This window comes from Pipistrellus hanaki (assembly GCF_964339955.1).
Source record: "Pipistrellus hanaki genome assembly, chromosome: 3".
Classification (NCBI taxonomy): domain Eukaryota; kingdom Metazoa; phylum Chordata; class Mammalia; order Chiroptera; family Vespertilionidae; genus Pipistrellus; species Pipistrellus hanaki.
The window spans coordinates 170,954,586-170,967,091 of record NC_140505.1 but is presented as its reverse complement, the minus strand read 5'-3'; the positions used below and the strand labels follow the sequence as shown (position 1 = coordinate 170,967,091).

General features: G+C 48.5%; 1 protein-coding gene across 1 annotated transcript in view; it reads left to right on the top strand.

Moving 5' to 3' along the window:
* CD9 (CD9 molecule) overlaps positions 1–9,929 on the top strand; it is a 34,208-nt gene extending 24,279 nt beyond the window's left edge. Inside the window, exons 3-8 of the mRNA XM_084878467.1 lie at positions 4,033–4,130; positions 4,847–4,921; positions 6,712–6,810; positions 6,936–7,025; positions 7,705–7,788; positions 9,399–9,929. Of these exons, the coding sequence (XP_084734593.1) occupies positions 4,033–4,130; positions 4,847–4,921; positions 6,712–6,810; positions 6,936–7,025; positions 7,705–7,788; positions 9,399–9,464 (512 nt within the window). The 3' untranslated portion in view covers positions 9,465–9,929. The remainder of the gene's footprint in view (positions 1–4,032; positions 4,131–4,846; positions 4,922–6,711; positions 6,811–6,935; positions 7,026–7,704; positions 7,789–9,398) is intronic.
* Positions 9,930–12,506: the final 2,577 nt, after the last annotated feature.

The window sequence follows — 12,506 nt, the reverse complement described above, 5'->3', positions numbered from 1 at the left end:
TCCATGGGCAAAGAGCTAAGGAGGCTTCATACACTGTCCCCTTCCCACTTGGCCTGTGACACCAGCCTTGGTATTGACCCATCGCCCTCTTCCAGCAGCATGCCAGCTCCACCCCCGCCGCTATTCCCAGCATCAGGAGGTGACCATCCCTTGCCCAGGGGCACCGACCATCCGCAGGGCAATCCACAGGCCAGCCTGACCAGGCAGCTGGCCCCTCAGGGAACCTGAAGGACCACAGCTTTGAAAATAGCGAAACAATGGCTAGCCAGACAGAGAAGCAAGTGAAAAATAAATGTTCCAACATTCAAAACAGGCCATAGTGATGCAGAACAGCTGACAGGCAGCCTTATAAGGGCCTTGTCTGCTGTTCAGGCCCTGAGAGAGTCAGCCCGTCAGCAGTATTCGTGATCCCCGGCTGCAAACGTGCTGGGGAACTTCATTTCTTGGTCTCGGGCCAGCAGCCCTTCTTCTTAACTCCTTGGTGTCCTCCCAGAGCCTAGCCACTGCATGAGGGCATCCGGGAGAGGAGTGGGGGGGATGGTGAACCAGAGGCCGTGGACATGCACACTCTCAAGGACCTTTCCCCTTCTATGACACGGTGCCTGACACATTGCCTGCACTCAGCTGACTTCCCTGTTTCCAGCTTATGATCTGGGGCAGCTTGTCTGGTTGTTCTGTGTCTCTTCATCTTCCTTATCCTGAAACTGGCAGAGTCTACACACCCACACCTCTAGGAGGCAGAGACCTCTGTGCTTGGCAGATGGGGTTCGCAGGGGCGCTCGTTAATGAAAACGGCCATCAATGGGATGGAGAGGGACCAAGAGAGCTGTTGGGGTTCCTGGGAGCCCTGATTATGTTCATTGGAGATAATCAACTGTTCTAAGCAAGTGGAGGCTAGGAGCTCCACTGGGTTTTGTTCTCCACGCAAACACAGGTGTGGTGAGTGCTTTTTGCAAGATGGGGTTGAGGTGGTGACAAGAGGCTGATGTGTCCTCCATCCAGCCAACGCAGAGCCCTGATAAACAGGTGAAAGGACACCCGGGCATCTGTCACTGCTACACCAAGGGCTTTTTGTAAAAACTAGCTATAATGTCAGCCTGGAAAAAAAAAAAAAAAAGGCAGAATAAACAGCCCTTGAGCAAACTAATACAGTAATCCTAGAGAAGGCTCTGTGACAAATAACTTTTTCCATGAGTCAGATGGAAAGCCCACATTCACTTGTTTTATAAAGGAGAACAGCTTTGTTATCTGCATGGCCAGCCCTTGTTAACTAGCTGGGGTGGAGGCTCAGAGGAGCTTAGCAAGGGGGATCCCTGCACGGCTGGCCCTTTAACAGCCCACTCCCCCAACTTCCAGGGAGGGCCCTTGCAGATGACCCATCATATAGCTGCTGCTAAAATCCCCACAAACAGCTGCCAGGGAACTGGAGAGCGTGAAGCCCAGACACCCCCGATCTGCAGCTGCTTGAGCAAGACTTAAAGCCATCAGTACCCTTTGTCCTAAAGTCTTCATCCGCTAAGCCCAAGAATGAATATTTCTTATTCTCCATTAGGAGAATATTCTTTATATATATATTATTGATTTTTTTACAGAGAGGAAGGGAGAAGGATAGAGAGCTATAAACATCAATGAGAGAGAAACATCAGCCAGCTGCTTCCTGCACACCTCCTACCGGGGATGTGCCTGCAACCAAGGTACATGCCCTTGACCGGAATCGAACCTGGGACTTTTCAGTCCGCAGGCCAATGCTCTATCCGGTTTCGGCTAGGAGAATATTCTTTCTTTCTCTCTAGCTACCTATCTCTCTGCACTAGAAATGCTTTTCCCTGTCACAACTCCCTAATGCTACTCACCCAACTCTCCGACTTCTGCTAGCGTCTCCAGGCCTACCAACTGGGATCTGGACTTAGAGAAAACATGTCTGTCTGTTCATTCCCACTCAACAGATTTCGTGTGTTTGAAAATCCTTTTGATCTCTTAATAATCCCTGTTTATTCAGTCCCTGTTTTGGAGCTCAGAGAAGTGACTCGTCCTCCTTTTCTTGTCCCGATAAGATGGGGAGAAGCTGAGGCCATGTCACGGCCTCAGCAGACGCACGGGCTTGGGCCCCGCAGTATGAGACTGCCCAGGAGGATGGAACTTGACTCAAGGACAAGCTGCATTTGTCCCCTTGCCCAGTCTGAGCCAGGCATGCACAGGAACAATACCCATATTCACACAGCAGAGGGGTTTGCCAGTAAACCCACGTGACTTGACATCACGACAGATGTGGGGCAAAGGGGGCAGAGACACAAATGCTCCCTTATGTGCGTTCTGCAGGTGCTGCCCGTGAGCTTCAGACTGCACGGTTTGTTGCCTGCAAAGCCTCGCCCTCGTAATAGGGGTCCAGATGTGGACCAGTGGCGCCTGCCCAGGGTTCTCACTGCAGTGTCCCGTTGTGTATTGTGTGGAAATATCATAGATTCCTTCCCTTTCAGCCCCTATTTCAAGAAAGTCGCCCTGCTCCCAGTTAGCAGGGAGGGATCAGCAAGTATGTGAAAATTCACCATCATGATTCATAATTGTCCCCCATCCTTTGCATTCTTAAAATTAACAGTAGCTGAAATGTGTTGTGCACACCTTGACGACATGTCTCTTCATCTTCACAACCACCTCGTGGTGGACATTACCATCCCTGCTTTGCAGACAGAAAAGTGCTGCACAGAGAGATTAGGTGGCATTTCCAGGGTCACAGTGCCCACTCTCAAACGCAAACGTTCTGGGCTTCAGAGTTAGAAATGCTCCCTGAGGCCCTAATCGGTTTGGCTCTTATGTGGATAGAGCGTCGGCCTGCCAACTGAAGGGTCCCGGGTTCGATTCCGGTCAGGGGCATGTACCTTGGTTGTGGACACATCCCCAGTAGGGGGTGTGCAAGAGGCTGCTGATCAATGTTTCTCTCTCATCCATGTTTCTGACTCTCTATCCCTCTCCCTTCCTCTCTGTAAAAAAAATCAATAAAAAATATTTTTTAAAAATAAAAAGAAATGCTCCATGGGGTCCACTGGGGGAGACTCAGAAGGGGGTGGTTCCTAAAGAACAGCTGTGACTTCTCCAGAATATAACTGCAACCTGGGCCCCTCTGGGCATTCCCTGGGGGTGACTAGGGCTAGTATTGCTCCACTGGGTCCCCCCATCCCAGGAATATGCCTTTTGTTGGGCATAGTCAGAAATTATAAAAGACACTGCCCTTCTCATCGCCCCCTCTCCATTGGTCACTAAAATTGAAGGCTTAGAATGCATCACTCACGACCCACCTTTAACAAGAGGATTGAGCCTTTTCACCCTTAACCAAATTGCAACCGCAAGATCGCCGTCCTCTCATTTTACTGACAAGGAAGTTGAAACCCAGAGAGGGAACGTGTCTTACCCATGGTCACACAAAACTTAGTAGCAGAGTTAGGACCCAGTCAAGGGTCTCCTGACCCCAGGCCTATCTTCTCTACACTACAGCAAGCTGCTCTGCCTTTGCCAACATGTGCCCTTGGGTGTTACTAACTGTGCATGCCTCGCTGCCACCCATGGCAGGGCTGGCTGCTGTGTGCACAGCCCCTTGCTGCTGGAAGCTTGCCCTGACAGCCTCTTCTGCCAGGTAGAGGCTGGCAGGGGCTCATCAGAGTCCCAGGAATTTACCCGGAGTTTGGGAGGAGGGTCTGTCTTCATTGGCATAAGTGGATTCATTCATCCAGCTGGAAACAGGTGGCAGACTAGGCCAGTCTGTGTCCTTCCAAACCCCTTGTAAAACCTGGGGGTCCCAGGGGTATTCTTTGCCCCAGTTAAGGCACCTTCTAGTAAGGTTGAGGGTAAGGTAGGAGTGAGGACCTGATGCCCTGGGGTCCTAGAAGAGAGACTGGTGGGAAGGAGCTTGAGAGCAAAGGTGGAGGGTGACAAAGACACGGAGCGAGCACATCATAGAGAGGGAAAATGGAACCGCAGGAAGCAGCTGAGCCTCCACGCTAATCTCTCTGTGTCTTGTCCTCTGTGCTCTCTCCTCAGGAGTTTATATTCTGATTGGAGCTGGTGCCCTCATGATGCTGGTGGGTTTCCTGGGCTGCTGTGGGGCTGTGCAGGAGTCCCAGTGCATGCTGGGATTGGTGAGTATTCTTTCTGTGTTCCCCACACTCACTCCAGGGCCCCCTGCCTGGGAAGTCCCCATAGAACAGATGTGATGGGGTGGGGTGGGGTGGGGTGAGGTGGGTGGAGCTGGGCGAGGAGGGTAAGGTAAACAGGATACCCCAAGGGCATGAGCTGTCCTCTGCGCCCCCCAGGGTCCCTCCCCTCAGGGTCCTACCCCAGCCTCCTGGCCAGGCATCTGTCTTATCCTCTCCCCCATGGTGGTGCCTCCCTCTCTTCCTCTCTGGAGTCTATCTTATCACTTTCCCTCAGGTGACTAAATGCCAGGACTTTTTTTTTTTTTCCTTTTGCTTTCTTTCCCTGAATCCACAGGTATCTGTGCCTTCTCTTTTTTCAAAAACTTGTTACAGTTTTCCTCAAACTCCAGAGTGTTCTCACTTATTTCCTCAAATCTCTGTGGCTCTGTGAGTGAGCAGTGGTATTTTACCATTGGCTCCTCATTAACTCCTCAGGAATATCAGTGTGGGGGTCCCTGTGCCCAGGCCTTCCCTGCTGCAGCTTTCCTTCCTCGCCCGGGCTTAACTCTCTCCGCTCTCCAGCTTCTGTGAACAGCTCCATCTGTGTCCCCAGGTGCCTAGTCCCAGAGAATTGCTGTTCTTCCTTGTTTGCCAGAATACCTTTTATCTTTCTGGTTGGCTAAGATTGTTCCTCACCCCACCCCCTTTTTACCTTCTAGTTCTTTGTCTTCCTCTTGGTGATATTTGCCCTTGAAGTAGCTGCGGCCGTGTGGGGATATCAGCACAAAGATGAGGTGAGTAGTTTCTGTAAAATCTCAGGGCCTCCGGTGGTTCGGGTTTGGGAGTTTGTGGGTGAGGGGTGATGCCTGTGGAAGGCTGTCCTGGCTGCCCACCTTGGTCAGCTTTCATCGCGCCTCTTATTTCACCACATTCCCACATGCCCTCAGAACGTGAGCTTCCCCAGGGCAGGGAATGTGAGCGTTTATGCTACCCTGGGTGGTACTGTGCCAACCACTGCTTCCAGTTCCCCAAACAGTGTTGGCACAAAGTAGATGTTCAGGAAATAGTCACTGGGCCCGGGTGTCTGTGTATGTGTCTCACACCTCGGCAGCCCTTCCCCAATTCTTCTGGAAAAGACAGCTTAGGGAAACACCTTAGGGAAACACGGCTTTCTGGGCTGTGCGCCCTTGCTCTTTTACCTAGACTATAAACATGAGTCGAGCACTGCACAAACTGTTGCTCTCATTTTTTTTTTAAAATATATTTTATTGATTTTTTTACAGAGAGGAAGAGAGAGGGATAGAGAGTTAGAAACATCAATGAGAGAGAATCATCGATCAGCTGCCTCTTGCACACCCCCCACTGGGGATGTGCCCGCAACCAAGGCACATGCCTTTGACCAGAATCGAACCCAGGACCCTGGAGTCCACAAGCCGACACTCTATCCACTGAGCCAAACCGATTTCGGCTGTTGCTCTCACTTTTAAGGAGCTTTGCCACCTAGTGTGGCAGACAGACATGCGTTTGATAAGTGTCACAGGAGTCACTTATATCCAAAAGTCCCATTCCTCGAGAAGAGGGCATTGACCCAAACCTTGGATGAGAGAGAAGATTTCAGGAGGAACGTTGGTGGGAGACAGGGTACATCCCAGCAAAGAAAGGGCCTGACCCAGCTGAGCATGGGCTCCTTGGGGAGACCAAAGCATCAGGGGCCAGGATGGCCACCCAGAACAATGTTCTAGAAGGACTGTGTTTTCGTGTTGAGCAGGAGGGAGGAAAGCAGAGAGACACTAGATGAGGGAACCCCGTTTTTAAAAAAGAAAAAAGAATGATTTCATGAGTCAGATGATAGAAGCCACAGTCCCGGAATTAAGCGGGGGTAGTGATGAGAAACACTGAAGGAGGAAGGCTGGACGTTGGTCAGTTTATTGATATTGTAGGTTTTGGGGGGACCAAGAGATAGGCACCCATGAAGTTGGGACAAACCCAGTTACAGGAGGATGATAACATCGTCTTTCTTTTATAATAGGTAATACTTATCCCAAATTTACTTTGTACCAGACACTGTGCTAGGAGCTTACCATGTAATGTCACATTGAAATTTTCACAGCAATCTCTCGGATAGGGATTAATACAATCTCCGCCCTAAAGATGCAGAAAGTGACATACAGAGGGAGGGGCTTGGTTAATTTGCCAAAAGTCGCACAGCCTCTGAGTGAAGAAATATAGAAAGACAGAAACCCGAGGAACTAACCAGATCAGGAATTGTGTTTTGTTTAAGTTGAAGAGACAACATTTTGTTCATAGATAGAAGGTAAGGAGCTGAGTGGGACTAAAAGGACCAACCTTAGGTGCAGGAGAAGGGGAAATGACTGGCGCAGAGTTCCTAGAGGATATGGGAGGAGAGCGAGGGGTCCCAGAGATGGCACAGGGGAGAGGGGGAGAATAGGGATGGGGACAGTCTGCTCAGTAACATTTCCTGAGCACGGGCATTTGTTGGCTGAGTGTGAAGAAGACGGAACAGTGACATTTGTTCATTTGTTCTGCTGCTCTCTCTCTCTCTCTCTCTGTTGGTCCATCACAGGTGATTAAGGAACTCCAGGACTTTTACACGGACACCTACAACAAGCTGAAAAACAAGGACGAGCCCCAGCGGGAAACACTGAAAGCCATCCACGCCGCGGTACGTCGTCTTTGCATCCTCAGAGCATGTGCACATGGCATTTGCTGTCCCCAGACCAGTGCGTCTCTATCTCAATCACTTTTGTGTTTGTTTCTCTTACCCCATCCCTGCCCTTCTCTCCCCAGTTGAACTGCTGTGGTGTGGCTGGGGGAGTGGAACAATTCATCTCGGACATCTGCCCCCAGAAGGATACACTCACATCCTTCACCGTGAAGGTAAGCATGAGGAGCAAGATCTTTGTGCCCCTGCCCGCTTGCTCTGGGCAGATCCCATAAGGGTAGAAGTGAAATCTGCCCTCTCGTTCTGGAAGGACAGTCATCTAAGTGCTTCACAAATATGTCTTCCATCTGCAAGGTCCCAGGGTAGCCACCTCATTTCTCCCCTGCCTTGGTGTGTCTTCTGTGTCCCCAATGGCAGCAAAACAAAGGCCAGACCAGGGAAACAGCAAAGTGTGTCTAGCTGCCTGCAATGATTTGGCACCTGGAACTGCCCATTGCTGCCCCATGTTCTAGCCTCCCCCAGCACTCAAGGCATCAGGGTCAGGTGTGCTCCGAGTCCTAGACATCTGCTTTGTAGACTTGCAAATGGCTCAAGATTGTAAACGAGAGCTAATGTCCAAACTCCAGAAGAACAAGATGTAACCCAGATAAGAAACAGACCCACAGCAGGGCTTACCCCTCTTTCTTCTGTGATTTCTTATCCAAATATGTGGCACCCACCTCCTATTCCTCTCTCGGTTCTCCTTTCTATCCACCAACCAAGATACCTGAACACTCCTGTCCCCTCCCCTATCCCTGGAACCACCAATGCTCTGGGTGTGAAACGGGTTCTGTGGGAGGAAGGAGGTGTGAGCAGAGATCGTGTGTGACCAGGGTCTTGGTTTTCCCCCCTCAGTCCTGCCCTGAGGCCATCAAAGAGGTCTTCCACAACAAGTTCCACATCATCGGCGCTGTGGGCATCGGGATCGCTGTGGTGATGGTGAGTGTCCTGGACATTGGGGTTTTGGAGGGGAAAGGATCTTCTTAGTAGTTAGCATTGATTAAGTGCATGCTCTGGCCAGACGCTATCTTAGGTGCTAACACATTTACCAGCTGATTGAATCCTCACCGTACCTATGAGGTGGAACTCTTAACATTCCCGTGTCAGAGACTAAGGGACAGAGAGACAGAAAGGTTGAATAAGTTGATCAAGGTCTCTGAGCTCATGAGTGAAGCTTCTGGGATTTGACCTTGGTGTTCAAATCCACTCTCTGAACCACTGAGGTTCAGGGGTAAATGTAAGGTGAAGCCACTGCTTCTGGTCCACGGACCATGCAAGGGTCTGGATCACCCCAGACCTGCTAGTTATCCTGGGATGATCTTTGAAACATGTTTTCATCATGAGCCTGCACTTCTTTCTCCAAAAAAAGTAGTTCAGTAAAAGCTACATGGATGTGAATTGTTTCATCTCCCTCTGTAGTCTGAAAGGCATCCAGGGTGGACAGCCCAAAGCATCAAATAGTGTACTCTGTAGTAATCAGCTCCCAGGAACCATCAAGGGTCGATGAGGTCCCCTGAGGTCTTCCCTTCTTCCCCCAGTAGGGCATTATGAGAACTCTTCAAGGGACACTGAGCCCTCGTCTGCCCCTCACAAGACTACTCCAAAGGAGAATTGCTTGCTTTCTAAATGGTTATTGATACCTCTCATCTGCATCTAGAAAAGCTTGGCACAGCTTTCAGTAAAAGAGAAAACCCCATACCTTTTAAAATAGAATATAAAACTCGCAAAAACACAAAGGTGGAAGCGAAAGTTCCAGCTATGGGAATATCTAAATATGACCATTCATTTTAGCTCTGAGTGTATTTGTCTCACCCAGGGAAGTTACTTGCATTAGCAAGTGGCTGCAGACTCTCGGAATCACACCTGTCAGTGATCCCTCCCATTATCTAGCCCAGTGTTTCCCAACCTTCTCTCATGATGAGAATCACCTGGTGGAGTTGTTAAAACACAGATTCCTGAATCCCAACTAAGAAGTGCTAAACTAGAATTTTTGGGAACATATAGGTAAAATTGCATACCTAACTTAGTGCTCTGTATATAAAATCTGTCTTAGAGCACTAGTTAAGTATACAATTTTACCTATATGTTCCCAAAGATTCTAGTTTAGCACTTCTTAGTTGGGATTCAGGAATCTGTGTTTTAACAACTCCACCAGGTGATTCTCATCATGAGAGAAGGTTGGGAAACACTGATCTAGCCTACACTTCCCTGCTTTGACATTTAATTCATTTGGCCTCTGATTCTCCTAGTCCAGTGGTCAGCAAACTCATTAGTCAACAGAGCCAAATATCAACAGTACAATGATTGAAATTTCTTTTGAGAGCGAGATTTTTAAAATTTAAACTTCTTCTAACTCCATTCTTCAAATAAACTCTCCAAGGCCGTGGTATTTTGCGGAAGAGCCACACTCAAGGGGACAAAGAGCCGCATGTGGCTCCTGAGCCACAGTTTGCCTACCACGGTCCTAGTCCTTTGTCTTGGTCTGAATGATTCATGTCTTTCCCTCATCAAAAGCCACTTTGTTCCTCCTACTCCTCCCTGTCTTCCAGATCTTTGGCATGATCTTCAGTATGATCCTGTGCTGTGCTATCCGAAGAAACCGAGAGATGGTCTAGAGTCAGCGTGCATTCATTCCTGAGCAGGAAAGTTTACCCCTGAAGATAGATGGTTATTTTCCTGGGGTTTTATTTTTGTTGTTGTTATTTTTTTTGTTGTTTTTTCTTTTTTCTTTTTTTTTTCTTTTTTGCCACTAACTTTTAGTATTCATTCTGCAATTATAAACAATAAAAAATGTTATTCTTTTTTATCTTTTTAATGCTTTATTCATATGGATAGTTGAAAGATTGAGGGACTTGTTTTGCTTTGGCTTATAATTTTTGGTCGTTTGTTTTTGCTTATTATGTTAGGCAGAAATCCTGCAATGAAAGGTACTATATTTGCTAGACTCTAGACAAAAGATATTGTACATAAAGAGATTTTTTTTTCTTTAAATAGATTTAAAAAAAAATGTCTATCAAATTTAATCAGATTGTAACTTATGTTGAAGACAATTTGATACATAATAAAAGATTATGACAATATCCTGGACTGGTTTTGGGGTCTCATGGCTTCATTTATTTATTTATTTTTTTAGAGCTATGTATTTCTCAGATGTCTTTCAACTGCTTTCTGCTTTAATTGCATTTACACGAAAAGTAGGCTGGAAGGTTAGTCTTCCTACCTTGCTAATAAAAAAAGTGTGGAGAGATGAAGGGATTCTGACCCAAGGTCACACAACTGCTAATAGGATCAACACTAGAACCCCTCTTGCAGCAGTGTGTTGTGTCTTGGAAGTACAACAGTAAATGTGAGATCCCTGCTGGCAGGGACTTTGTTTTATTCACTACTCTTCCCCCAGCTCTTAGAACCTCGTATCTGGTGCATAGTATTGATAGCTGCTCAGTATTTATTATCAGTTAACATTTGTTGGTTGATAAATGAGTGTGTACCCATTATGGTTTGATCCAAGAAGCAGGATCTACACTAATAAAAGAGAAACATGCAAATTGATCATACCTCCACTACACCCACCAGCCAATCAGGAGTGAGTATGCAAATTAACCCAACTAAGATAGTGGTGGCCCCAGAGCTGGAATAAGCAGGAGTCTTGGGTTGCCTCCAGTGATAGAGGAAGCCAAGCTTCCTACCCTCCCTAGCCATCTCTGGCCTCTGCCCAAGGCTATAAAAGTTTCAATTATAAGAGATAAATAAATCCCAGATACCTGCTTCCAGCTGGCACTGGCCTCTGCTCAAGGAGTCACTCAAGAAAAAAAAAAGGAGGGACTGGGAGCTTGGGTTGGGGGGGTGGGGTGGTCAGCCTGCAAACAGCCATCAGCTCCTCACCCAGACTGGCCAGGGACCCCCACCCTGAAGGGGGTGTGGCCAGCTTGAAAACAGCCCTCAGCCCCTCACCCATGCTGGCCATGCTCCCCAGCGGAGACCCTCACCCTATGGCCAGCCTGCAAACCACCACAGTCCCCTCTCCCAGGCCGCCCCACACCCCAAGGGAACCCCCCACCCTGATCCGGGACACCCTTCAGGACAAACCAGCCAGCCCTCACCCATGCACCAGGCCTCTATACTAATAAAAGGGTAATATGGTAATTAGACTGGGAGACCTTCTGTTTTTATGGACAAAGCCATGGTGGCGGGGCAGAGATAGAGGCCAAGAGGGGAGAGCAGTTATGGGTGATCAGGCTGGTGGGGGGCGGGGCCGTTGGGAGTAAGCAGACCAACAGGGGGGCCAGTTGGGGGCTAGCAGGCCATCAGTGAGGGTCAATTGGAGGTGATCAGGACAGCGGGTGGGGGGCAGTTTGGAGTGAGCAGGCCAGCAGGGGGGACAGTTGGGGGTGAGTAGGCAGTTGGGGGCAAACACACTGGCACAAGCGTAGTTGGGGGTGATCAGTCTGGCAGGGTGGGAGGGCATTTGAGGATGAGCAGGCTGGCGGCAGGGAGCAATTGGAGGCCAGCAAGCCAGTAGGCAGAGTGGTTAGGGGCAATCAGGCAGGCAGATGAGCAGTTAGGAGCTAGCAGTCCCTAATTGCAAGAGGGATGTCTGACTGCTGGTATAGGCCTGATTCCTGTAAACTGGCAGTCGGGCATCCTTCAAGGGGTCCCAGATTGGAGAGGGTGCAAGCTGGGCTGAGAAACATCCCCCCTCCCTCCCCTCTTTCCTCTCCTCCCCCCTCCCCCCCCCCCCCCCCCCGTCTCTAGTATTAAATATTATGGAGAGAGAAAGAGACTAGCTACAATCATTGGAGCTGGCTAAGCAGTCTCTGTAAGACATTGTCCTTGCATCTGATGCTGGAGCCTGAAGCCCACAGGCAGACAGGAAGGATAAATGGAAGTGAATTGGGGACAGGAGGGCAAAAACAAGCTAGAATTCGCAAGCACAAGCCCATGGAGACAGACAAATCTGTGTGGGCTCTTGTTCCTCTGATGTTGGTGGTATGGGTCCTACAGAGACACTGGCCAGGAGTTGGGGAAGCTGAAGTGATCCAGCAAAAAAAGCAACAATTTGAGCTTCAAAATGGCTGCTGCTTTATTTCCCTCCTCCCACAAGGATCTTCTGGGTCTCCTCCTGCTCCACTCTAACCACCACCATTCAGGAGGGGCATGCTGGGAAGTGGAGTTCAGCTTAACTGGGTTGAGCACTCAGTGAGCCACCAGTGTGGGAGACGTGGCTCTACTCAGAATGTCTGCAATGTAGTGGGCAGTTCAAAGTTAGGCAGGCAATTACTTCAGAGGGAGATAAACACTTTGAGAGGATAGTACAGAGGCATAAGAAACCTGTTTTTATTCTCCACCCCTTAATTCAGTTTGGGTTCTTTCTTAGTGTTTAAAAAAAAAAGTCAGAACACTAATGTTCCTAGCAGCATTATTCACAATAACCAAAAGGTGGCTACAACCCAACTATCCATCAACAAAACATACGAATGGATAAATAAAATGTGGTATAGCTATACAATGGGATATTATTTCATACTAAAAAGAAATGATGCATTAATACACATTCTACATACAACACAGATGAAGCCTGAAGATATTAAGTGAAATAAGCCAGAAACAAAAGAAAAAAATACTCCAATTACATGAGGTGCCTAGAATAAGTAAATTCA